This window comes from Cydia strobilella, chromosome 5, assembly GCF_947568885.1.
Source record: "Cydia strobilella chromosome 5, ilCydStro3.1, whole genome shotgun sequence".
Taxonomy (NCBI): Eukaryota; Metazoa; Arthropoda; class Insecta; order Lepidoptera; family Tortricidae; genus Cydia; species Cydia strobilella.
Window position 1 is genome coordinate 15,638,277 of NC_086045.1, and position 27,601 is coordinate 15,665,877.

The window sequence follows — 27,601 nt, forward strand, 5'->3', positions numbered from 1 at the left end:
TTTAATGATAAACATAGGTACTGCCCGAGGATAATATGGTCAGGTTAATCTTCGTGCCCTATACAAAAATAAACAAAGGATGGAGTGGAATGAATGCTCTATTTATACCAGGTCGATCACTGTCGTGTAAAGAATAGTGTGTTTGACCAGCCAAAGTGTTGGCGGTCAAGTAGTGCCCATGGAAATAGTAATAGTAATAGTACCAGTGTCTAATCAACCGGATACCTATCTGTTGTTCTTTTTGTCTCTTTATCTTATTACTTACTTTATATATATATATATATATATATATATATATATATATATATATATATTACTGCTATAATGCGATAAAACTATTCCCACATCTCAGCCGCCCACGAAAGCCAACGCAACAAAAATGACATAGATAAATAAATTTCATCATATTTTTTATAATCGGACAACTATCATGAAACTTGGTGGTTTGAGTAGCTGTAGGTAGTAGGCCGTGAAACATAAAGCGTAATGAACAGGCCAATCAATGTCAAAAAGATACAAACTATTTAAGCTGTATATAATGAATGTCTCAAAACTCACAAAGCATATCTTGACCACGACACTAATGATTACTGCCTGATACAATTTTAAATGGTTTAATGGACGGGGATGTTACATCCCCGTCCCGTGCATCTAACAGCGCCATCAAAGGATCCTGGTCGCGTCACTAAAATGTAACAGATGCCCTTACTTAATTTCGTAACTTACATAGGGGTGGTAGAATTGAGAGTGCAGTCGGTTTAGGACTGCGGACGGTTGGGCGGGTCGCGCAGCTCCAGCACGTGTTGGACTGGCTCGGGGCGGCCGTCGGCGCCAACTCGCGCCGGCACCACTACGCCCTCTGACACCAACTTGTCGAATAAGTTCACCAACTTCATCGCCTCGTACTCTTTCTGCAATAACAGATTAGGTTATAGGTACTGTAAGGGGGGTGGAGGAGTAGCTTCAGAGGTAGATTCGAAGTGCAAGGGCAGAGCTTTGATAATACGTTTTATTTCTTAGAATGCGGCGAGCACGGCCTGGGACCCGAAGCTAAGCCAAGTGCCAAGCCTTCAAGACAAGTGACACAATATGATTACAAATCCATTATATTGACTTTCCGTCACAGATTTAAACATTGAATATATTCCGAAATAACAACCTCTACTTTTTTTCTGTGCATATTTTAGACCATTTGTCATAGAAAAGGAAACTCTTATACCTGCAAATATTCAGAAAATTCGCGTTTGTACGGGACAACGGTAGACAATTTCATGGAATGCTCCATTGTTGTCACAAATTTATTTTTAGGGATCCGTAACCAAAGGGTAAAGACGGGATCCTATTACTAAGACTCCGCTGTCCGTTTGTCCGTCTGTCTGTCTGACACCAGGCTGTATCTCATGAACCGTGATAGCTAAACAGTTGAAATTTTCACAGATGATGTATTTCTGATGCCGCTATAACAACAAATACTAAAAAGTACGGAACCCTCGGTGCGCGAGTCCGACTCGCACTTGGCCGGTTTTTTGATCTTTTATCGTTGACAGTATTTTTGTTTCAACAGCCAACTAATACTTATCGAGACAATTCTAAGAAACCCAAACACAATGAGGTTGCGTTGTTTTATCACAGAGTTCCCATGGCCACATCCACTTACATAAATAAGTTACAGTTTCGGCTCAATAAAATACTGGAAAGTGGGTCTAATTTAGAGCAATTTGCAAGATTTGATTGCAATCATACAGACAAACGGGACAGGTTAAACTAAATAAAAGCTTGTAAAATACAGGCAGAATAAGACTGTTCTGTCAGACAGATCTGTTTTTTACTTACACAATGTTACAGCTACTTTCAAGAGAATCACCCGCGAAACATTATTTATTATATTATTTGTTAACCAGTTCGCGACTGGTCGGAGCAGTAATTGTGTAAGCACGAAAAGGACTACAAATTTACGTCAGGACCACAAAATGTAACGTTTGGGGTCACAATACCTGTTCATCGGTCATGCCCTCAAAAGGGTTGTGTCGGGGCGGGGGCGGGCGCGTGCAGCCGAGCACGGGGTCGATGGCGGGCGCGGCGGCGCGGTACTCCTCCGTGTCGGAGTCGTCGCTGCTGGACGAGTAGCGCGAGTAGCCCGAGGCGCCGCGCGCGCCCAGCAGGCCCTTCTGCGCGAGGTGCCCCGCGGCGTTGCCGAAACCGGTGTACTTTACCATACGACCCACTGTACAGAAAACGATACATTGCTAATTACAGGGACCGGACAACCCTTTCCGCGATAAAACCCTTTTAATGGGCGACACTTAAACACGGCTAACACATTGAAAGACTTTTCCTTTTGAACTGCAAGCCCATTCATACCCTTACCTTTGACTAACCCTTACTGAAAAGCTTACCAAAAATAAGGCTAGCTCTTAATAAGGGTTACCCTTATCTTCAAGCGCTTTTTCTTTTTATAAAGGTTTCCCTTTGCGAGAAAGAGACAGGATTAGTATATATCTACGGTAGTGTATGACAAGGAAAGAAAATACGTGCCTAGTCAAAGAACGCCGCCGTCGCCGCCGACGATCGCCCGGATTCGAAGTAATGTGTGCTTTATGAACAAGGTAGACGACTTAAATTAGCACGCTTATATGCTAAAAGTAAAGCCCTTTATAAGGCTAACCCTTATAAGCAATATGCAAGGTGTTGGTGAGCGGATGATAAGGGTTTTGTAAGGGTATTTGGGCTACCGATTACTCAAATGTGGTAGCTTTATATAAGGGTTTTTAAAAGCAAAACAAAGGGTTTCGTCTGGCAAAGGGTATGGTGAGTTAAGCCTTATGCAATACCCTTATAAAACCCCGATAAGGGATAGCGGGCCGGTCCCTGGCTAATTATACATTATTATCGCTATTTGGAAAACGCAGCAATAGATGGTCTTAATAAAGGCTAGAAAATTGCCCCTTTTAAGTCATAGTCAGTCAAAGTTAAATACAAACTGCTTAGGCCTATGGCAATAAAGGTGTGCTGCAATATATTTGGTCACTTACCATGCCATTCTTTATATGACGCTGACTGTACCTTTTTCATATTTTAATATATATTTTTTTTATTGAAAATTTAACAAGAATTATAACATTATAAGTAACTTAATCTAATGTTCGCCAAAGTGTGAAACAGTTTGTTGGCGGTGCGCTCTAAAATAATCTTAAACTAAATAACACACACTAAAATTAAGTAATCAGTCAAGTAGGTATAGCATTAGGAACATACTTATACGTAGGTATCTTAAATCTATCATGCGAGACGGTATCAACTGTCCATGCGTAGATTCTATCTCGTTGAGATAAGGTCTACGTTCAGTAACAATTATATAAAACTTTATTTACTTATTTAGCAACCGAAAATAGGTAAGAAAGTAAGTACCTAGGTTATGTTTTCATATTTGTGTAGTAAAATCTGTTTATCTACACACATATCATAAACCCTCTATGATGCCTTCAAAATCCGTAAATAATGGCCAACATTAAGATAAACTGTTTTGTTACAGCAATTTTTTTATCTGTGAAAATGTTATTATTGCTAAATAATAACATCGATTTCGATAACATTATTTAATTCAAATTTCGAACATCTCTAAAAAACAAAGAAATTTGATTTGACCTCTATTCTAATATCAGTCGAGATGACGTTTGATTTGAAATGAAATGTCAATTGCATACAAATTTGACAAATCTCGCTTGTTAGTTGGTGTCGAACGATATGGCAATCGACCCCCACTCTAGTTTGTCTCTGAATTAAAAAAAACCTACGGATGCGTGACATGCGTGAAAAAAGTTTTCTTTGCCGCCATTTGACGTGCAGTTTATCTTTTAATTAGTTTGTAAGTAAAAAATAATTTGTTTTGTTGTTTTTAAAGTAACTCTAGTGAAGTTTCGTGTAAAATGTGCGTTAAAGATATTTCGGAGGTAAGTCCGTAACAGCTGAGTCCATAGCTTAGGTAATAATGCGTCAGTAAGTGCATAGTAAACAATGCGCAAGGTGCGTTTGTTAACAATTCGATTTAGGTAGTAAAATTGTCCCAAAATAGCCCTTAGCCTATTGCATAATTGATTTATTTGAAGTTTCAGATACTTAAACTCCTCTACTACTTCTAATTTATTACAGGTGCAATTATCTTTATTTTTATGTAAACATTCATATGAATGTCCTATGACATTAATATCACATGCCATTACATTTTTTGCTATTTTGTTGTACGGAGAAAGTATATGCATACATTTAGTTTTATTTAAATTCAAAATTATTCCATTGTCGTGGGCCCATTTAGTGACATTCTCAAAATCCACCTGCACTCTGCTCACCATGCCCGTGACGACCTTATACCTATTATTTTTAATTTTATATAATATTAAACCAATGTTATACCTAGTTAAAAACGTATAATTGTTGAAATACATCGCCCAAACCTACGTTGCTTCCTAACCAAACCTCGCCTTATAGTTTAGTTTAGTTTATTTATTTCGCAATACAATGTTCGTTGTTAATGCAAGAGAATACTTTTCCTTTTTTTCATTTTCAATACAATTAAGCAATTACTTGTCCTATAGCGATCGTCGGATACAAAGAAAAATAATTCAATTACAATTTATAAGTATTCTTATGTTTAGGAGGAGTCAATATGCAATGGTATATAGATCTATCACAATATCTTAGTCATGTCAAAGTATTCAAATAACAAATCATACAATATCAAAATTAATAAATAATAAAAATAAAAACAATTATAATATAGTTACTTTCAGAGTACCAATCCATAAATAATTTGAATTATAGAAACATGTCAAATGAAAAATAAAAATAATAATTTAGGTAAACGACTTAAAAATAATAAACAATATAACAATTTACATTTGGTACATGTACTTGGTCAATGTCAGTTTAATTTGAGAGATATTCCTTTACTGAGTATAGGGATTTCTTTAGAAGAAAGGTTTTTAGTTTGCGTCTGAACGTTATATCACTTGTCTCATTTTTTATGTCATTTGGTAGGTGCTCGTAGAAAGTTGGACCTATTACACGTGGGTTTCTTGCATGCAGTGCTGTGCGACGCGGTACTGTCCGAAGCTCCGCAGGCATTTGCCCACAACTTCCACTCGCTTAAATTGAGACAGGTGTATACGCGTGAACATAATGACCTCAAAGATGTACTGCGAATAGTGGGTCATAATCTGGTGTTCAGCAAACAATGCTTTACAGGACTGCCTCTGTTTTAGTCCGAGTATAGTCCTCAACGCCCTTTTTTGCATGAGCAACACTGTCCGCGTCGGTCGAATTACCCCACAAGATCACGCCGTATACCATAAGCGAGTGGAAGTATGCATAGTATGCCTGCCTTAGCGCATACTATATAATAATGTACAGTCACCAGCAATAATAATTATGTTACTCTTCGAAGGCCGCAAAAATAACTGACACGCTCTTATGGCTCTACAAATAATACCGTGTCAGATATTATTGCGGCCTTCGTTGTGTAACATATTATTGCAGGTGACTGTACTACTAGATAAACTCAGACAAGTCTCTTATAGAACCCACAGGAGCAGTAATCAGCCCGTATAGCAGTCCCACCTTTTCTCGGGTGGTCACACATCGCGCAGTGGACGCGGCACAGATCTGCGCAACCACCTAAGCAAACCCCTTTTGCACAGAATGAAGACAAACTCGGCCAATAAGTTTGGTATAGAACCCAAAAGAGTAGTAATCAGCAGAAATAGTTGCTGGAGCAGTGCAGGCTTATCGTGTGGCCAGGACCAAGATTGCTCGTGCCGTGATTGCAGTACAAACCCGCGCAACCACCTAAGCAAACGCCTTATACCTTTGCACAGAATAAAGATAAACTCGGCCACTAAGTCCCGAACAGCATCCATGGGTGTCGTAAACAGCCGGCACAGCTGGTTGCGCAGCTTACTGGCCCGCTCGGGCGGGACACGTCGTGCAAATCCGCGCAGCCACCTCAGCAAACCTTACCTTTCTCCTTGCACATAATGAAGATAAACTCGGCAACCAAGTCCCGGATAGCAGCCACGGGTGTCGTAAGCAGGCGACACAGCTGGTTGCGCAGCTCGCTGCCCCGCTCGGGCGGGCGGGACACGTCGCGCAGCGGCGGCAGCACGCGCGCGCGGAGCCACTTGCGCGCCGCGCGCGTTCGTACCGCCTTGTTCATCACGGTTAGTATCGGGGATAGGTTTTCGCATTGGTTCTTTGTGTTCTGAAATGGAAAAGAACTCCTACAGTCTTCCTTATTCTTAAAAATATCTAGACGCTATGTAGCCGATGTAGGAGCCCACTGGCTTGAAACATTATGATTCATAAACGTAAATGTACAAGCAATGCAATGTACAAGCGTCTAAGATGAACTGAACGCTCTGATAATTGGTGGAACATGGATCCTTCATGAACTACCTAGCATTAAAGATGACAACTATTTTTACAGCTGATTGATTTAGTTTTATTTATTCCCAACATTGACAAAGTGGCAAAGGTCAATTTCAACCATAACGGTTCTTGACAGCCAGATGAACGGAAGGACAATGTAAACTTAGTAATAATGTTCCGACTGTCACCCTTCAGGTGCGGAAGCCTAAAGGTTAGAATAGGAATCTGATGAATTAAAACAACTAGAATTTACCGTGGTATTTGACAACCTATACTGCAAGAGCTGCACAAGGGACTGCAACGCGTCCATGTTCTTGCCCTCCAATGTACACTCTGCAGTCTCCCCAGAGTTCAGCTCGGGGGTTAGATATGCGTAATATGGTGGTGGCACGCTGCAAACATTTTAACTGATTGATCTTAACCATATTAGATAAATAATAAAGATTAATATGTAATCAATATAATTATTTTTAAGGCTAATAACGTGATATGGATTATAGGATGAAATATCTATAGCATTTTTTGTATTCTGAAACCTATAATGGCCAACCAGACAAAAGACAAAAACCATACTATAAAATGTGTATGACCCGTTAGCAAATATAATTGAATTTGTTTTGCTTTCAATTTCAATGACACAAAAACAAATGAAACTCTATTCCAATATAAAAATTACATCAATGAGGGCTATCGTTTTTTTTCTCACCAGTTGGCGCCTCTGTTGATGGTGGTCCAAAAGACTAAAGAACAGCTGTCAGTCATTGAAGTGACAAGTGACATTTAACATTTCGAACTATGGAAAAGACCACCATCTACACTAGCGCCCCTAGCGGCGAATTCATACGCGTTAGCCCTCATTTCATAGAGTTTATACTATAGTAGTATAAACTCCTATGAAATCCTGAAGTGGGGGGAGTAGCGGATACGAGGCATATATTCTGTTGTTGGAATGTTTAACCCTGACCGGCAAAGACGTCGAGTGACGCGCGCGGCTGCAGGCCAATATCAACCTTCATGCATCCCGACAAGGTTCACTATGATGCGCCGCGCACAATAGGCGTGGCGTTCAAAGTATGTTTATTTACAAAGCTTTTGCCCACTACTTTTTAAGTCCTTTAAACTTATTAAAGGAATGATTCATGACAGCTTTTATGACCATGATTAATCATTCTCCTGTTTTTCAGTACTAAGGAAAGCGATGTAACATGAATAACTATTATAGGTAAACATGATCAAGTGATTAGCTTATAATTTTAATATTGAAAATTTACCTGGTCAACAAATTTGCGACATTACTTCTCAACTCCATCAATTTCTCTTCATTAGTAGTCTTAGTGTACAGCAGGGAGGTTAGAACGGGCATCAACTTCAGGTACATCGCTTCATCTGCCTCAGTTTCACTGTCCTCACCACCAGGCCGAATGATGAGGTTGAACATAGATTTTAGGATCTCACAGGCTATAGCTTGCTGATCATCCTGATTCAAAAAATTGTTGTGTTAGTAGTCAATAGCCAATTTCTAGTTTTAATCTGACAGTGATAAAAATCCCAAATTTATATGAAACACTTGCATGTGACGTCACAATCAAATTACCTACTCTTTATTTATAGGATCAACAGGTTTTAAAATAGAAATTGTATCCAAAAATAACTGCTGACTATGTTTCTTTATTAATCTTCTGGTGCTTTATTTCATGCATGGTGTAAAATAATTTATTTTAAATACAGTCAAATACCCTATTGTAAATTCAATTCACACTTTGTATTATACTCAGGTCTTAAGATGTTGGTAAAACATATATAACCTAATGAGTTTACAACAAAGAGAGTTTTCATGACTAAAGTATCTTCCTATCAAACATCAGTTTATTAGAAAAAGAGTTTTTTGCAAAAGATTTAAATTAATGATGAATCAACAACTTACAGTAAAGAAAATGTGTTGATCCTGATCCATAGGACCCTCAGGACTAGGTGAGGCTTCCCTGAGCAGCTCATTAAGACAGCACACTAAATAGTCCAACCCATGGAGCTCATCTCTAATCTTAGTCTTTATATCGGACCTTAGTGCAGTCAAGATAAACAGCAACTTAATGTCAAACAGCATGATTTCATCTTTGAAGGGAATGTCTTTGTAAATCCTGAGTCTAGCCACCAGACTCTGGGCAATGCTGGTATGGGCGCAGAGTGCCCGTGCCACTTCACTGTTGTAAGCAATGTTGCACAGACACTTCAAAGCCTCAATGGCACTGTCCTTCTGTGGCAACTCCAAAGGGGCCATGTTCTCTTCATTGATACCGATGAAATTGTACAATCCCCCATGCTCTATTAAAGTTGTTATCCATTTTTCACAAATCAAATTTTCGAGTTCTGATTTGTCTCGGCTACAAAAATATGAAAAACTGATTTTTATATGCATATTAAACAAAAACTATACAGTCGATTGCTACAGTTATTTCAGTGCAGAACAGACAGCAAAAATACTTAAAAGATCTTAATTAAATATTATAGAAATGAAATTTCCTCAAAACAGTTACTGGCTTACTAAACAGGTAATAGTTCAAACCTCAGCACTCTAATGGCAGCTAAACAAAGAGTATGAATCGGCGCCGACGTCTTATTTTGAAGATGCTGGAACAACGCAGCCCACAAAATCACTCGTTTGTTACTTTCAGCTAAATTTGGGAATAAAAATGTACTCTCGTTCTGAAAAGTTAATTTTAGTTTAGTAACTGAACAACTATTAAAATGTAACAGGTAAGAAATACAAAATATTTACATTTTTGATGAAGTCCTGTAACACTTGTGCTACCTCTTGCAGCTTATCACCGCTGCTAATTAGTTCGATCTCACCATCTTCCATGATATTGTTTGTTTATATCACTGAGACAAAAACTATCTAACTTCAATCAGAATAACCGAATCCGTATACCAGTCACCGTGAAGCACTTGTGCGAAGCTAATTAAAATTGTTATTTATCGTATCATAAAATAATACAAATACGAAATTTCCTACATACAATTACACGCACAAATTAAATATAGCTAGATTTGAGCTAGATGGCCTAGATCAAGATCATAGATTATCTAGCTTGGCCAGGCTAGTGGAGTTAAGTGGTCTAAGTGGAGGTCTGGACCTGGAGGTGGGGGTTGGGACTTTTTGACAATTTGTGGACAATTTTATTTTGTTGTCTGCTGTCAGCTGTCACGACTCACGGTGTCAGTGTCTTTTTTTTTTGCTGTCACATTAGGGAAGTGGTAAAGATGTCTATTGTCTAAAGGCCCCAGTACGGCCAGTACACAGGTCACAGTGGTCAAGGATGGTCGGTTGGGGTATAGAAAAGGGGCCCGATTTTAGGACTTAGAAAATTTACGAGCAAAATTTTTTTCTTGCATTTTTGCTCCTTTTTATTTTTTTATTTTCAAGTAATCATTAAAATAAGCCTCTTTTATTGAGAGAAGTGTTTTTATAAACTTGATCATTTAGGAACTAGAGCGATCTGAAGTTGCGAGTTCGGCCATGGGATTACTAAGGAGCCAGACACTTAGAAAATTTACGATGAAAAAAAATAACAATATAACCTATATATTTTATTACTTAATCATATAGGGCATGCTAAAATAAGCATATTTTATTGATTGAAGTTTTTTTATAAACTTGACCGTTAACGAACTAGAGTAATGTTTTCACGATAGTCACACTAAGTCGATAGATAGGTAGGTTAGGTTCGTTAGGTAGCTTCAGATGCCCGAAGGGCAAACCGCCCAGAAATAGGAGCCCCGCGTAGCGGGGCTCCGTCGGCTCAGGGTAAGAAGGGCTTGTTCTCGGAAATATTACTCTTTGGGGAAAAAAGCGTCTGGGACATACGCGTGTGATTAAATTAACTACTGAAAAAATAAACGCCTGGTAAACAGAATGGGGAAAAAAGAGCGGACAAACTTGTTTGCAAACCGAAATTTTCTGTTTAAAATGACTGACTTTCGAACACAATTATCTCGGTAAATACCGATCTGAGAGAAAAACTTCAAAGAATAAAACATGCCTATCTTGACGTATTTTTTATGATAGGAAAAGAAAATTAAACAAAAATGAAAATTTAAAAAAAATATGAGAAATTTTCTGTCCAGTTGCGCCCCCTTTGGACCGCTGTAGTTCTTAAACGGGCAAGTTAATCAAAACATTGTAATCAATGAAATATGCTTATTTTAATGTGTTCTTTAAAGTTCTAATCAAAAAAGTTGCAAAAATGAGAAAAAAAATTTTTTTTATGAAAAATTTCTGTCCTAAAATGGGGCCCCTTTTGCTATACTCTGACCCAAAGATACATATAACTCCGTAATAGATGAATACAGTCTAAGGAAAAAACGTGCCTCGAAAATCAAGAAAATTTGATTCTCGTTCAGAGGGCGCTACTAGCTTTGGCCTACTGTCGTATAGATGGCGTTGACGGTTTCGTTTGTTATTTAACAATTTTAACGCATATCAGTGAAAGAAGATGGGTCAAAATCATAAAAATAATTAATACAAATAAAAAAATCATTTATCCATATTTAAATACATTTTATCGTATTTTTATAAATCTTCATTTTTAGTTTTAAAATGTGTCGACAGATGACAGTGAATGTACTGGGGTTACAAAATGTACTATGACAGTACCGCTCTAGTATAAGTTACTCTATGGTATTATATTCTTTGGGGGAATGCCCTCAGAATGCTTGTTAATGGATACTCCGTTTGGTTATATCCTCCTAGATAAATAACAAGTTAAGGCTCCACACTCATGCGCGAATCACGGCGCGAAGCCGCGAACGTAAAGCCGTAACAAACCATCGCACCGCACATGTATGGCGTCGATTTCGCATTTCGCAGATTGTTCACGCGTTATTATTCTGAAGGTCCCTCCACACTCATGCGCGAATCACGGCGCGAAGCCGCGAACGCGAGTCTGGACTTGCGAGTGTGGCTGTGGAGTCATACGTCAACGTCGCGACATGTTCTCTCCGCGAAGTCGCGCCGCGATTCACGCACATAGTCTGGAGGGCCTTTAGAAGAGAGCGAAGAGTAATTTAAAGTTCGAAAAAAAGGTTTTATATGATTAAAGCTATTCGAACTGCATTATTTCAATATGTAAATATATGTAATTTATTCGCGTGTGAATCACAATATCAAAATATTAACATTATTGATTAATAATTATAGTTTGAGGTTTGTCAAAGGACTGTCTCATTTCAAACATAGACAGAGAGAACCATACTATTATGGAATGTAGAGTTACATACTATCTTTGTCTTACACTAGTACTAGCACCCAAAAGAAAAGGATGAGTATAGTTTTTTTGTTCATATTTACTGACAATTTGGTTTGACCAATTGACCAACTATAGACGCCGTTGCGCCGTAGTTTTTTACAATCGTTTTCAAAAATTATCTATCTAATTATTAAATTATCTTCTGACGATTAAAAATTAACCTGGAACAACTTTACATCAACAGCTGTCAGCTGTCAAGCTGTGATTGAGGTTGTCAATGTCATTGTCATTTCATTTGAAGAGAGGGGCTGCTTTTTATGAAAATCGTCGATATTAGTAATTAATAAACAAATTGTGGCCTAATAATGGCTTCTGTAGCTTTGACAGGCCACTTTGCAAATAAACTCATGCGTAAGTTTATTTTATATAATTTAAAACCATCAAAACAAGCTACTTAACTCTTACATAATTCCAGCTTTTTTGATGGATGTAGTCAATTGGACGTACAACAAACAATTAATATCTGCTAGCCTTGTTTACTAACTGTCGATATTTTCAATTTTCAGCCAAAAGTGGGTCTCTGAGTATTGTTTACATCAAGTCGTCGGCATACAGCACGGACGGGAGGCCTAACCTTGCAGCGTACAAGCGCGGCACGGGCGGCCGCAGCAGCTTCAATGGCATCGTCGCCACCGTCTTCGGCGCCACGGGATTTGTGGGCCGCTATGTCGTCAATAAATTAGGAAAAATCGGCACACAGGTACTTTAAAAACTATGGAATCACAAATCATTTAAAACATCTAAAGTTTACTACCATTTTAGATCATCTTCCTCGCGTTATCCCGACATTTTTTGTCACGGCTCCTGGGAGCCTGGGGTCCGCTTGGCAACTAATTCTGAGAATTGGCGTAGGCACTAGTTTTCAGCCATCTGACCTAGACCAGAGGGTAAACTAGACCTTATTGGGATTAGTCCGGTTTCCTCACGATGTTTTCCTTTACCAAAAAGCGACTGGTAAATATCAAATAATTTTCGTACATAAGCTTCGAAAAAGTCATTAGTACGAGCCGGGGTTTGAACCCGCAACCTCCGGTTTGAAAGTCACACGCTCTTACCGCAACGCCACCAGCGCTTCTAACTACCATTAACTGCCATTTCAGATATAGTATAGTATTAGGAGTTTGGTTCTGACCGTGGCTGGGGTCCACCCCACAACAAGGTGCTTACTCAGATTGCCCTCTCAACCCCCAACCAACCAATGTACTCTCATTATATATTCTAATTTAGAGCAACATTGGGCCACTTTACTCAAGTGTGTGATTCTTCATCTACTAACTTAATATGATGTTGATGTCTATTAAAAGTTTTAATTTTGCTAATCATAGGTATACTCATTTAAAATTACGGATTAATTTAAGGATAAAAGTTCGATAGGACACTCCCTAGCTCTTCATTTTTGAAATTTCAGATGATTCTACCCTACCGGAGCGACTTCTATGATGCTCAACGTCTAAAAGTGGCTGGTGACTTGGGACAAGTGCTGTTCACCCCCTACGACCTTCGCGACGAGGAGTCCATTGCTAAGGCAGTGAGACATTCAAATGTGGTCATCAACTTGGTGGGCCGGGACTATGAAACTAAAAACTTCAAATTTAAGGATGTGCATGTAGATGGAGCTCGACGTCTGGCAAGGTAGGTTTATTTATTTATTTTTTACACCAAGATGTGTCAGCATTTTTAGGACTCCACGTTGAATAGGCGGGTCTATACAGAAATCAACAGGATGCAAGGTATCCCCCCCTATCTTAATCTGACGCGCTCGAGTAACTTTAAAAAGCTCCTCTTAGGCTACCCAACTATAATGTCTTAAAGAACCAACAGCTTAACAAATGTTTTATGAATTTTGATTGTTTGCATGGGTCGTCTGGGGCACATTTTTATAAACCAGCGCCTGGCGGTCAAAGGGAATTTTTGCTATTGTTATAATAAATAATTTTGGGACTGACATTGAAAAGATGCTTTGAAGACTGCCCAAAAAAGAGAGTGTAATGTTTTAAGCGTTTATGTTTGTATGTATATTTTATCGTATTATATGGTAAGCTTGACGATTTGCTTTTCACCAATGAGGTTAAAAGCCGACAGAATATAAGTGGATGTGAAGTGGATCCAATCCAATGATCTTGGAACTAAACAAAAGTCTGTAGTCTATGGTTTGTTTCTTTGGATATCTAGTTTCAAAAATATACTCTGGCAAACCCACTTTGGCAGTAGAAAAAGGCTCGTTATTAAAATTTTCTATAGGAGGTAAACCCTTCGAGCTAACATTCTTTACATTTGCCGCCTTTTTCTACTGGCGGAAATGTAAGCTCGTCATCCCTATTTTCTAGGATCTCCCGAGAGATGGGAGTGGAGCGTTTCATCCACCTGAACTACTTGAACGCCGAGGAGCACCCGAAGCCGCTGGTGCTCCGCAAGCCGTCCATGTACAAGGTCAGCAAGTTCCTGGGCGAGTGCGCGGTGCGCGAGGAGTTCCCTACCGCCACCATCATCCGCGCCTCCGACATCTACGGCTCCGAGGACAGGTTTATTAGGTACGATTTTTTTTCTTGATAAATAGCGCGATGTGCTCGATTTTCATTTCATCATTCAAATAATACACCTTAATGTCGGCTACTGCGACAGATATTACAGTAGTACCTAAATTAAAACTGAGGCTATTATTATACGCAAATAATTAACATCAATTTTAAACACATCCTTTCAAAGCTCGCTCCAGACTACGCGGCGCGAAGCCGCGAACGCGAGTGTGGAGTCGATTTCACTGATTAGCGAACTAGACTCCACACTCGCGTTCGCGGCTTCGCGCCGCGATTCGCGCACGAGTGTGGAGGGCCCTCAAGAATTCTGCCACGCAAATAGTCCAAATCGCGTGGACGGTTAACCGAAATAGGGATGTTGACATGAATCGCGAATATATAAAGTTTTTACCATAGCAGGGAATATTAGAATGTTGAAAATCATATTTTGTATGCGTAATAAATTAATTAAAAATAATTAAAAGTATTTAAAATAACCCAGCATCACGTGACTGCAAACGCAAATAGGAGCGCGTGACGTCACGGCGTGAGAAACACGCACAGACAAGTTGTCAAACCAGTAGGCCAAGCACATGATTGACGCGACAGTATCTCGCCGCGAGATAGACTACCCGTCTTTTACTAACTGTATGAATTAAAGGGGGACGGGTAGTCTATATCGCGGCGAGATACTCTCGCGCCAATCATGTGCTAGCCCGGCTGGTGGTCCTCTGGCACCGACAGTCGTTTGTTTATCGCGTTTATCACCTGATCGTTACGTCATCCAGATCACGTGACAGCTTGGAGCATATTTGCGCGAAATTTAAACACTAAACTAATTAACGTCGATTTTTTATTAAAAATTAATGAATAAAAACCGGCCAAGTGCGAGTCGGATACGCGCACGAAGGGTTCCGTACCATTACGGAAAAAAACAGCAAAAAAAATCACGTTTGTTGTATGGGAGCCCCATTTAAATATTTATATTATTCTGTTTTTAGTATTTGTTGTTATAGCGGCAACAGAAATACATAATCTGTGAAAATTTCAACTGTCTAGCTATCACGGTTCATGAGATACAGCCTGGTGACAGAAAGACAGACGGACAGCGGAGTCTTAGTAATAGGGTCCCGTTTTTACCCTTTGGGTACGGAACCCTAAACATTTTTTTTTTGCAGTTTACGTCTATCTATAAAATGAAAACAGTTCTAAAAAAAAAAAATAGCCACAACCGAATACAGAACCTCCTTCTATGAAATTGAAGTCGGTTAAAAATAGTCAACATCCCTATAATACACTTCCAAATACCGCTGTCGTATTAAGACTGGCAGAGAGAATATATTTCCCACCTGATTTTGAACTTTATTTCAGTGATAGGGTTTAATTTTGCATACTGACACCCTTATGCCTTATAAAGGGTTTAGGCTTGGCCACACAGGCTGCGCGACATTTATGATGGTCACGCACTCGAGGCGTTGTGTAGGCTCTTTGTCTTTGACCATGCCTTTTTTAGGTAACATATGAAACAAAGTTTATTTTGATGTAAACATTTGTGATTTATTCGAATATGCGTAATAGGCATGAAATGTACAGTCAGAAGACGGCAAAAGTGGCCAAATTTACCGGAACATCTCCTTATTTCTTAAAAAAGGTGTGTTACGATATAGTTGGCCACTTTGACCGTAACTATTCGTATGAGGCGGCTCGGTCTGTGTGGACCCGCCTATTGAACATCAGTCACACCAAAGATCCTTATTGGAATGAGTTCCCGAACTGTAACACTTGTATTGGGTTGGGCCTAACGTGAGCGGGGGTGGCACTGGCAGGTACTTCGCGGGCCCGTGGCGCATCCACGGCACGTACCTGACGCTGTACCGCGCGGGACTGGCCACGGTGAAGGCGCCCGTGTTCGTGTCGGACGTGGCGCAGGGCATCGTCAACGCGGCGCGCGACCCCGACACCCGGTGCCAGGTCTACCAGGCCGTCGGGTGAGCATTCTCATTTCTTTTATACCTAAATTATATAAAGGGTATTTGACTGACGAGTCAAATCGTCGATTGGATAAAATAAAGTTCTATACGTAAAGCATCTTGCGCGACATTACAATATATTTAGCATTGTCAAACTGCGCGCTGTACAGTCGAGTCATTTTAGAGCTCCAGCAAGCTCTGCTCTAGTCAGGCTGATGCTTATTATTATTATTTAATAAGCAGGCAGGCAGTTATGGCAACTGATATGGCCTGTATCCAGTAATCATAAAGATATATATCATGAACGAGTATTAGATGTAGTGATTATTCTAAATAGTTCGTCAATTACACCTAAATGTCAGTCGATGTATGTGTATATTTATTTATGTATGTTCCCACAGCTACTAACAATTTTAAATGCGTCGGTTGCTAATTCAAAATGAGATTACGTTTCAGACCAAAGCGCTACCTGCTAGCGGATCTCGTGGACTGGTTCTACGCGCTGATGCGCAAGGACGAGAAATGGGGCTACCGGCGCCTGGACATGAAGTTCGACCCCGTGCTCGGCGTGAAGGTGGCGCTCATCAACCTGCTGTCCCCCGGCTACCCCTACGGCAACGTCACATGGGAGGCCATTGAGAAGGTAACAACGAACACTGAGTTTCTATACAACATTCGTTTAAATCGCGTGCCTCCAATATTCAGCGCCATCTGTTGAATGGAAATTGAATTATTTTGACAAAATGGATAGAACTGAGACCTGCTGCCTTCAGGTACAAGTTGAAACCCGGCGACGTGAGGCGACTGCAGACTACACGTCGCCGCGTCACGACTGGTTTCTATGAAATGCCATTCGAATTCAGCGACACGAAGTCAGGCTCGGCGATCGTGGTCGCAGATCAGGTAGTACCGCTGACGTCTGAGCGTTTTTGCGTTTGTTTATACTATACTATGCGGCGCTGCGGTATGCAGTCGGGTTCGAAACTAACACAGCGACATGACGCGGCGACGGACACGAACTCTGCAGTTGCCGTCTGCGGTCGCAACACGTTGCCGGGCTCCAATTTGTACCTTTAGTGTCGCCGCCTGAATATGGTAGGAATGCGAATTTGTATAAATATTGTCAGTTTTCTTCGTTCATGATAGCACTCAATATTGTTCGTCCAGATCTATACATACGTCCGAAATAGATACATAATACGTTCGACAAAACTGCGCTAACGGACTAAATTTTTACCATCAATTCTGATATACATATTAGGATACATTTATGTTCAACAGGAATCCACCACCGACGTTGTCGACCCCAGCCTCCCAACGCTGTTGGACCTTGGAGTGAACCTGACCGAGATGGAAAACCAAGCCCCCTGGGAGCTCAAGCCCTTCCGCGCCTACCAGTACTACAACGACAAGCTTGGAGAGTTCGTCAAACCAGAGAACCCGAAAGTACAACAATGTTAGGTAATTAAATAGAATCAACAAATAAATCAAATCGGGACATCATATTCTTTGTAGTTATATGTTCAACTTTTAATAAATTATGATTGTTTTTATTCGGGTTTTATTACGCCAGTTCACTATATGGTAGATTAAAACTAACTAGATAATTGACCTTTTCGACGCCAATGACGGATTAATCCGTCACAGACCACAGAGCAACATCGACCTACGTGCATATACATGAAGTTCAACTTCAGTTTTGACACTTCAGCCATCCCACTAACCCGGAGTTAACCGGTTAAACCTGGAGTTACCATGGTTACCAGCACAATTTGACACTGTCAAATTATCAAAGACCTTTTATTATATAACAAAACCGTGTACTTATGCGAAAAAACGGGCCGAGTGAGAGATGTCTTAAACGGAGTTTGTCTCTTTCACATGAAAAATTACAAACTATACATATATAGGTAATCATAATCATAATAATTTATTTATAAAACCAATTTACACGTCAATAATAAATAATTAATAATAGTGATTTCCCAATAATAGTGATCTAGTTATTAGGTACAAACAGTTCTGATTAATAATAATTAACTAAATGTTTTAATAATAATTGTCAATATAATAATGTATACCGCAAATGGTGGAATTAACATATGATAATAGTAAGCATTATGCCTTACACGCAATGAATTCGTCATAGCTATAAAACGATTGCTCGATAAGCCACTGCTTTAGGTGGAATTTAAAGCTGCCCCAGCTTGGAGCATTAATTATGTTTTTAGGCAACTTATTGTAGACAGTGGGACCCATGACGTGGGTGAGTTTAGATGACTTGGTCAACGTCCGGCTTATACCTGCAATCTTATCTGCGTTCCGCGTTTCGTACGAGCTTCAACATTCTAAATGTTTTAAATGCCGCCAGATGAACTCTTACATATACAGCCACATGCAGAATGACTATTGCTGGCAGTGTTAAAATACCTAGCTTAATAAACAGAGGCTTCGCTAACTATACTAAACTATATATTTATATATATATATACTGGCCACGTTGTTAGAAAAGGACACACTCCGTTCGACTATCCTCTTGCTGGGACCGTTTGCTGTTGTATATTGCTTAGTTCAAGTCAAAAATCATCAGTACAAGGTCTTGCTATATAATAAAAGGTCTTTGCAAATTGTACTGGTAACCATAGTAACTCCAGGTTTAACCGGTTAACCCTGGGTTAATGAATGATGCGAGTGGCCCTTATAAGGTTACAATGGCGCGTTGTATACAGTGTGTAAATCCAACACGGGCGAAGCGAATATTTAAACCAAAGATAGATATAACTCCGTAATAGATGGATACAGTCTAAGGAAAAAACGTGCCTCGAAAATCAAGAAAATTTGATTCTCGTTCAGAGGGCGCTACTAGCTTTGGCCAACTGTCGTATAGATGGCGTTGACGGTTTCGTTTGTTATTTAACAATTTTAACGCATATCAGTGAAAGAACATGGGTCAAAATCATAAAAATAATTAATGCAAATAAAAAAAATCATTTATCCATATCTAATTACATTTTATCGTATTTTTAAAAATATTTATTTTTAGTTTTAAAGTGTGTCGACAGATGGCAGTGAATTTACTGGGGTTACAAAATTTACTATGACAGTACCGCTCTAGTATAGGTTACTCTATGTTTAAACGGTGGTTAGCATAGGACTTAAGAAGTATATTGAGATAAATTTTGCTTAAAATACAATGAAAATATTAACCGTACAAAATAATTCAACCCGCAATGAAATGCACCACAGAAGTTACAAGATGCAAGCTTTTGTAATAGGGATGATGACACATGTTGAATTTAATAACAAAATCTAGTAACATAAATAGCAAATGAGCAATTTATCACAATAATATATGATAGATATATATATATGGTGATATAGATATTAAAATAATATATGGAAATAATACAAGAATACAGGACTTGAAAGTTTCAAAATTTAAGTAATTTTTCAACTTCCAAAAAGGAAAAAAGTAAGGGTACCATTCGATTCCTTACATTTTACCCAAAAAAATCTTGTACAGCGACTCTATATACATAAACGCAATATTTCACCGACAAAAACGCAATTTTCTTATTTTGTCCATACATTCAAAATGGACTCTCAGTGAACTTGACGTCACGTTCACTTATCGTTTTGTTAGAAGCGTTTCGCGAGTGAAATACGACTGTCGGGGTTTGACTATCATTTCTGACTTTTGTACTGCTTTAATGCAATGGGTCCCATATAGACATTTGATCCTAAAAATAAACCTGATCGATTGACACCATTAATTAAAATTTGTCATCTAGCCTATTGTCAACGCTTGTTGGCAGTTACCATAAAAAGCTCGTATCTCGTAATGTTTGCAGTGCAGTACATTGCTGCTCGTTTCAAAAATTAATTATGGGGTCATAATTAAGTGCAACTTAAAAAAACTTCTAAATTAATGATTAGATGGATAAATTCTATACCTGGTTTAATTTATTGCCCATATTGGATTAACACACTATATAATATCATCAAAGGGTTAACGACGGAAGTCACGGGCAGAAGCTAGTTCATTAAAAACAGCTTAATATGTTGGTTTTTTTTATTTAAAATTATTTAAGGTGCGGGCCTGCCTCTGCCAAATCCTCCACGCTGTAACAAAAAGTAAAATTTATTAGAACAAAGTTATATTTGAAACTCGGAAACGTTCGTATTTGTCATGCTACATCAGTCAACCTCAGTACTTTTTGCACAGAGACTGACGGAAACAGCAAGACATGTTCGTAAGTTTCCGTGAAAATACGATGGAGAATAATTATGCACTACATCTGTACTTTGTATTCTAGGTTCTCTCTCGTCTGAAGAAAACTAAGAATAACTTATTTTATTATTATTATAAATGCTCATCCTCTTCTGAATGCTCTGGTAAGTAATGAATCTTGCAAATTCAACAGAAATAGGAATAAAACAATAATTTCTAGTTGTATATGTGAGATGAATTGTTTTATTGTCGTTTAACCATATCCTATCCATATGATAATTTGATTATTTCAGCTCAATTTAACAATAATGGCACTTGTGTGAGATTAGCATTGGAATAGTCATAAGATGTATTAAGACCACACATAGAAAACGAATACATTGTTGATCTTTACATTGCTTTACACTTCTAACCCTTTGTCCACACCCACAGACGTGCATGGGTACAGTTTAATATTGGTCTTTAGCATACCAATAAGGTTTACATTACAATGGTGCGTTATATACAGGGTGGCTAAAAAATAAGTGCATTCCCGTTGCCAGGGAGGTGTTGGGATTTTTGGATTAAACTGGATATTAGGATTACTATGGGACCAACCACAAAATCGCGAAAAATTTTTTTACCCTCCCATAGAAAATGGACTAGCCAAAATGTATGAAACTGCCAGATTTTTTTTCGCAATTTCGTGGTTGCTCCTATAGTAAAAGTTGCTCAGTATACCTAATCCCGAAACCTCCCTGGCAACGGGGAATGCACTTATTTTTTAGCCTCCGTGTATAATAGGCGTAACCTTTAAAGGGTTAGTATAGCAATCATTACTTTGTAATTTGTATATTTTACTATGATCAATCAGTTTTGTATTGATTTCATCCATTTATATTTCCGAAATGTACATATGTAAATCTTGACATGTAATTTATATTACCAATAAAGTATGAGTATGAGTATTAAGATGTAATAGGGTTACTCTGAGGTTTTTGTGCAAGTGCAAGATTGGTCTTGAAAGTCAGTTATGAATTACTTTAACCTCTAGCAGCCCACCATACAAGGAAAATTGGCAGCCGAATTTGAATCAACGGCATTAGAAAATAGGCTTGAATTTGTTTCATTTTAAAATCGAACGAAACAAAATAAAAGCAACTCTGTTCCATTTCATTGAAGGTAATTTGTACTAGTATTAGGACATTGAACTCTAAAAGGGTAAAACTGATGATACGTAAGTGAATATAGCAACTGGCCCGTGTATCACTTATTTTAATTTAAGTTTTTTTTTGTTCAATTTCACAACAACCTCATTTACATCACAACTCCAAAATGCCTTGCTGGCTGTGGCTTGTGGCTTTATAAATCTATAAGAAGGGAACTGGGGGAACTGAGAGAACCAGGACAGAAATGGTCAAAAATTGTTACAAGTTGGTACCCCAAAGATGGGAAATGGAAAAGAGGCAGGCCTTACCGCAGATGGGAAGATGACATAAGAGCTATCGCTGGACCAACATGGACAAGAAGAGCAACCAACAGAGAGGAATGGAAGGTCTTAGGGGAGGCCTATGCCGGGAGGCAAGTCGACCGATGTCAATAAAAATACCAAATAACATATACGACAAAGAACTTATTATTATTATGTTTAAATTAAGAATTTGACATGTTTTGTTTTTCTTTTCCTAAAACTTGACAAGAAATGTAAATTTTTTTTTTTAATTTGAGGTCGAAATAAATGGCTATTTTATTTTATTTTATTTTTTATTTAAGAAGGGAACTTACGAATTCGACATCGGCGGAGCCTGGGCCGACATCAGCTTTCTTGTCGTGGGAGGCGCCACTGGGGGCGGTTGGCGCGCGGCGGTACGCCGAGCGGTCCTCGGCAGCGCGCGCCGGCGCGTCAGGCCGACCCACAGCGCCGCGCCGCACTGTCTCCGTGCGCACGGAGCGCTTCAGGGTGGCAGGCACGATCTCAGGAGGCAGGTGCAGGAATATCCGCAGGTACTCAATGCCCTCATTTGTGAGGTACCTGAAAATTACATTTAAATATGTAGCCAGAGCCGGACGCCGCACTACTACATCTAGAAACTAGAATCAACGTGTCCTGTATAAACGCAATTTGGGTTGGATTTAAAGCAATTTTAGGCGCCGGAGATGTTTAAAATTTTTTTTAATTGAATATTACGTGAAACAAAACTTCATTGAATATTTTGTCGCTACCTTTGTACACCATACATACCAAAAATCGAATCTGAGCACTCCACTATCCTGAATTTGTCAACCCAGACCCCACATGGTCTTTGTTGTTCCTAACCCTAGAGTGTATACAAAAGCCCGGAGGCGAGGAGGTAGGGCAGCCCCTGCAAAGTGCAAAGCACAGAGTAAGCCAGAGCAGCTGAGGCGACGACCAAAAAGCCGAAGCTGCGGAGGAGAACGTTGGTGCCGCGCTTTCTTACGCCACAGGGCGGCGGGGCTGCGCTTCCCACAGCGCCGGAGCCACGGAGTCCACTGTTATAACCATGAATAATTCCGAAACCAAGCATCTCCGCGGGGGAAAGTTTTTATTAAAGCGACACACCCTTTTATTAAAGCGACTTAATTTAAGATTTTTACCCGCAATTTATTTTGTGTATTGTTTTTTGGAGACAACAAGAGGAAACAAGAACCCCTAAATCTTAAGAAATGTGTAGGTTGAAATTTGTGTTTGTACGGGACAACAGTGGGCAATTTCATGGAATACTCCATAAATTTCCTTATTGTGACTTAAGGATCCATCTTCCTTGTTTGTTAAAAGTTCAATTTGTACGAGATTATCACGAAGAGGAAATATATGATCACCAAACGGAAGCTTCTTCAAAACAGTAATTATGATCGAGTAGGCTTGTGTACTAACATGTACTAAAATCGAAAAGACACAATTCGCTCCACTGTACTAGACCGAACTATTCCCTAATGATTCTGCTCTTAGTATGTTTTAGTACACTACACGCGAACGAAACAGAATGGGAGCGAGGAGTGACAATGACCACAAAGCGATCTGACTGATCCGACTCATCCGACCGAGCTAAAGCTAAACGTCGACTCTCTCTGTGTAGTACTGTACTAACAGACCGAACTAGTACAGTTGTGAGATTGTACTATTTGGGAGCGATCTTTTCCGTGAACGAGCATGCACAACTCTATGATAGAGTAACAACTAGTAAAAAAAAACAATACCTAGTGTTTATAGTATCACTTTCTTACCAATAGAAGTGCCTCCACGCAAACTGTTCCTTCACATAACCTCTGGATTTGAGGGACTGCATAGCCTTGATTACTTGCAGGTTAGGGATCTTCTCCAGATCTGGGTGTTTGGGGGCATGGTAGTCTTTCTTGGCTACCATAACACCCTCTTTGAATAAGTATTCATAGATCGCTACACGGTTTGTTTTTGGCATCAACATCTTGACGGCCTACCTGTAAAACAAGGGTGAGATATGATTCAGAGGTTATAAATATAGATCACGGATATTACGGTTTTATCACGAAATCACTGAGCAGCATCACAATTAAGTGTAAAAAAATCACGTTTTACGAAACATAATTCATTACGATTAATCGATTAAATAAATAAAATCGGATTTATATTCCGGATTTGTACCTTTCGCCAACTTTGACAAACAGAAAAGAGTTCACAGATAACCAAAAAAATACAATCAGGATGACATTAGAAAATTGATTTATAAAGCATGCTACAATATAAAAATCATATGCAGTATATTTATAGTTGGTCAAACCAAATGGGCAGTAAATAAGAACCAAAGAATATAATACTTACTATGATAAGAACCAACATTTCAAACATCGACAGAGAGAATCGTACTATCTTTGTCTTACACTAGTACTAGCATTCAAAAGAAAAGGATGAGTATAGTTTTTTTTGTTCTTATTTACTGACAATTTGGTTCGACCAACTATCGTTATCCTGTGGTTATCCTAATTAGCTATACTCGTAAACACATGTGCAATATCCTCTTGTTATTTATCTATGGCACTGTTATGTTTGTCAAATGTCACTACTTATGACACGGCAGTATGGCTTAGAGCTTTAGCCTGTCCAGAAGGACGAAAAAAAAATTGTTAAGTGAGTGCTGTCCATGAAGTTATACCCTAAACAGGAGCGAGCTGTCACTTTTTTTGCCATACTAAATTGAACCTTATCACCGCACCAGAAAGGTGTTCGTACCAGACTAGAGAAAACGGACCACATGAGATAGCAAAAGTGGGTCGCGGTGTCCCACTCGCACATGTTGCATATGTTAAAAAAATACCATTTTGGTAGTATTTATATCAATAACTACTAAAATTAAATACCTTCTTATATTATTTAAGTGCTATATTCAGAGTGCGGTTCTGATATCTTTTACGTAATTTGTAAATAGTTATAATGTCAATATTATTAACTGATTTAACCAAGCATGTGCACAACAAAAAATACATTAATTTTCATATGGTAGACATTGTAGTAACTTTGAATATTAATTGGTATCCCCAACTTGATAAAGAAATTTTCAAAATACATGAATGGCGGCGCTCAAGATTTATTTGCGAAATAAAGTATAAAATGGGTAAAAGATATTGTGTGAAAGGTTCCAGAAGTGAAAGTTTTGTTGATTGTGGTATATCTTTTCACAGGTAAGCCTCAACTATTAAAGTTTACGATAAAAATACAAGAAAACATTGTCAAACTCATTAGGGTGACTATGATGTCAGCACGATGTGAATCGGCCTTACAGAGTTCTTATTACCTACGTACTTACTTAATGTAAAAAAGTTTACCTAAATAAGTATATGTTTATTTCGGCATGTTTAATTATTTGGTTGATAGATAGATAGATAAATGATTTTTTTGTGCACGTAATGAGAGCTATATAATTGCCAAAATTTAAATCCAAAATCCTTAAATATTACAGACACATTTATACATAATATTTTAATATTTTATTTTGTTATTTTTTATAACCGGAGTTTGAAGAGGCAGACCTCGGCGGACTTTCTCTGATCAGATCGGGGAAATCCTGAAGAAAGGCCAGGTCAAGAGCACCCTAAACCGGCGAGCGTGTATGAGGAATGTTATGAAAGTGAAGGAAGCGAAAGAGGTATGTCAGGATCGTAGCAAGTGGAAATCCGTGGTCTCTGCCTACCCCTCCGGGAAATAGGCGTGATTATATGTATGTATGTATGTATGTATGTATTTTATATAAGTTGAACACACATTTCCGTCAGTACACGAAGGCGGCAAATAAAAAAAAATGGTGCAATTAACTACGATGTGGTACGAAGCCGTGTGGTTGCCGGCTTAAGAATAGCCCACTCCGTGCTTATCCATGGATGTCGTAAAAGGCGACTAAAGGAGTAAAAGGACAGTCACCTAAGTCAACTAGGGATTCCCAAGGAGGGTTAACGTCAGGCAGGCGGCCGGTTGTAAAAACTCAATGCCAAATCCTTTTAGCAGCATGAGTATCGGACTATATGAGATGAGCGACAGGGCTAGGGCGTACCCCGCAGGCGACGCGCAGGGGCAGCACCCGGCTCCGGTGGGAAATGGACAAGGGTTGTCGCACCAGCCCGGGCGGGGGCGACGTAAGAAGCGAGCCCGGGAACCTAAGTATGTGAGATTGAGGTATGCCAGCTGGAATATAGGGACGATGACTGGGAAGGGGAGAGAGCTAGCAGATGTAATGAAAGGAAGAGGGATAAATGTAGCTTTTTTGCAGGAAACAAAGTGGAAGGGTGCGAGGGCTAGAGAGATTGGGGAAGGATATAAATTGTATTACTGTGGGAGTGACGGCAGGCGAAATGGTGTCGGTATAGTACTCGTGTCGCGACAGACGCGAATTTATAACACCCAAGACGAATTTCCTTGCGGCAACACCTAACAGCGCCCTCTAGGTGGAATTGTGGTAAGTTAATCCGATGTGAAGGTTAAAGCAGTAAAAGACAATATGGCGCGTGTGAATGAGCAAGGCGCGCGAGTTCTCGAAAGTGATATAAAGTGAGGAAGTCTACAGCTGTCCAGAATCATCTAAAGCTAAGTATTTTATCTGCTTAGTGGCTCGCAGTGGTGGTATGGTTTCTCTATACGATTATCTCCTTATTTGTTTCGGCTTGCCACGGTCTCCGCCGTGGAAGCAATAAGTTTGTGTGAGTACAACTTGCTACGGTCTCCGCCGTGGAAGTTGTGTGGAGCCCATCTTAGGTAAGGCGGACTAGGTAATTTATAGATTATGTAGGAGAGGGGTGGCTTCGGCTGCTGACGTCTCCTTTATCAATATGTAAGAGTGACCACAACGGTGGCCGACTCTAGGAGTTCTGTGGCCTTGGCTGCTAGGTTCTCCTTTATCCTGTGCAGGAGTGCAGAGATAACTACGGTCGCTTGGTATTCCATTATCAGCACGTATTATGCATGTACTGAGCACACACTTTGCGAAGGGCGGCTACATTGGTAGCTGATATATCCTACATCCGGCCGGGTAAGATGTGGCTCGCTAGTAAAGATGTTATATTTATGTGTGGGGTTAATTGTTAGGAGAATACCATGTTCATAGAGCAATTTCACCCACAGATCTCGGTGCGATAATACAGCCGCCATAAATTAAGCGAAGCAGAGACTGAGGCTCCTCTGGCCCTGGAGTAGAGCAGAGGTCCAGAGAGAGCGAGGATGAAGAATCCTTCATAGTATATGAAGGTATGTATGCTAAGCATTCTATAACTTTTACACCCATAGTAACATTATATTTGTTGCCGCCTTTCCCCTTTTTACGGTCTCATTTATATACCGTAGGCGGCTAGGGGAGAGGCGGCCACAATGGTGGTCAATGCTGGGATGCAGCAGATAAAGAACCAAGGCTTATATTATACATATAAAGAATGCAAAGCATACATCTTCACTATAGGCATACATTTACAATCGAAAATTATAGATGGCGCTACGAGTAGCGAAAGTTTTATATTTGATGTATACGTTTTAAGGTATTTTCTTACGATGTCTGGTTCGGCATTAATTTGGGCTCGATTAAATAAAGAGGCTGGCATTAATACTTACTAATTGAAGATAATTTGAGTAAAAAAGGTCATGTTTTTATTCGCGTAACCGGCAGAAAATAGACATTGTACGGACTGCCAACATGAAGAAAT

At 39.3% G+C, this 27,601-nt stretch overlaps 3 protein-coding genes across 3 annotated transcripts; 1 reads left to right on the plus strand and 2 right to left on the minus strand.

Annotated features, from left to right (window-relative positions):
- Positions 1 to 668: 668 nt before the first annotated feature.
- LOC134741457 (synembryn-A) lies at positions 669 to 9,501 on the minus strand. The gene is made up of 8 exons (XM_063674240.1): positions 9,197 to 9,501; positions 8,984 to 9,123; positions 8,345 to 8,801; positions 7,692 to 7,897; positions 6,674 to 6,812; positions 6,013 to 6,253; positions 1,995 to 2,224; positions 669 to 911 (listed from the first exon to the last, which is right to left on the minus strand). Exons 1-8 carry the CDS (start codon positions 9,278 to 9,280, stop codon positions 759 to 761), a joined length of 1,650 nt encoding a protein of 549 aa, XP_063530310.1. The 5' UTR covers positions 9,281 to 9,501; the 3' UTR covers positions 669 to 758.
- Positions 9,502 to 11,921: 2,420 nt separating this feature from the next.
- On the plus strand, positions 11,922 to 17,763 carry LOC134741459 (NADH dehydrogenase [ubiquinone] 1 alpha subcomplex subunit 9, mitochondrial). The gene is made up of 7 exons (XM_063674241.1): positions 11,922 to 12,077; positions 12,233 to 12,426; positions 13,135 to 13,358; positions 14,054 to 14,257; positions 16,069 to 16,230; positions 16,669 to 16,855; positions 17,494 to 17,763. The coding sequence occupies exons 1-7, from the start codon at positions 12,032 to 12,034 to the stop codon at positions 17,671 to 17,673; spliced, it is 1,197 nt and encodes a 398-aa protein (XP_063530311.1). The 5' UTR covers positions 11,922 to 12,031; the 3' UTR covers positions 17,674 to 17,763.
- Positions 17,764 to 20,270: 2,507 nt separating this feature from the next.
- LOC134741460 (small ribosomal subunit protein eS10) lies at positions 20,271 to 24,179 on the minus strand. Its single transcript, XM_063674242.1, has 4 exons — positions 24,066 to 24,179; positions 23,669 to 23,881; positions 22,208 to 22,454; positions 20,271 to 20,334 (listed from the first exon to the last, which is right to left on the minus strand). Exons 2-4 carry the CDS (start codon positions 23,866 to 23,868, stop codon positions 20,299 to 20,301), a joined length of 483 nt encoding a protein of 160 aa, XP_063530312.1. The 5' UTR covers positions 23,869 to 23,881; positions 24,066 to 24,179; the 3' UTR covers positions 20,271 to 20,298.
- Between the last annotated feature and the right edge of the window lie 3,422 nt (positions 24,180 to 27,601).

Coding starts and splice junctions, on each gene's coding strand:
- LOC134741459 (XM_063674241.1), top strand. CDS start 12,032: ATGGCTTCTGTAGCTTTGACAGGCCACTTTGCAAATAAACTCATGC. Junction 12,427..13,134: donor TAGGAAAAATCGGCACACAG/GTACTTTAAAAA, acceptor TTGAAATTTCAG/ATGATTCTACCCTACCGGAG. Junction 13,359..14,053: donor GGAGCTCGACGTCTGGCAAG/GTAGGTTTATTT, acceptor CCTATTTTCTAG/GATCTCCCGAGAGATGGGAG.
- LOC134741460 (XM_063674242.1), bottom strand. CDS start 23,868: ATGTTGATGCCAAAAACAAACCGTGTAGCGATCTATGAATACTTATTC. Junction 22,455..23,668: donor GCGTGGAGGCACTTCTATTG/GTAAGAAAGTGA, acceptor TGTAATTTTCAG/GTACCTCACAAATGAGGGCA. Junction 20,335..22,207: donor GCTCCGCCGATGTCGAATTC/GTAAGTTCCCTT, acceptor TTTTTGTTACAG/CGTGGAGGATTTGGCAGAGG.
- LOC134741457 (XM_063674240.1), bottom strand. CDS start 9,280: ATGGAAGATGGTGAGATCGAACTAATTAGCAGCGGTGATAAGCTGCAA. Junction 6,813..7,691: donor GTCGCAAATTTGTTGACCAG/GTAAATTTTCAA, acceptor AAATGTTTGCAG/CGTGCCACCACCATATTACG. Junction 2,225..6,012: donor CATTATGTGCAAGGAGAAAG/GTAAGGTTTGCT, acceptor TTTTCTGTACAG/TGGGTCGTATGGTAAAGTAC.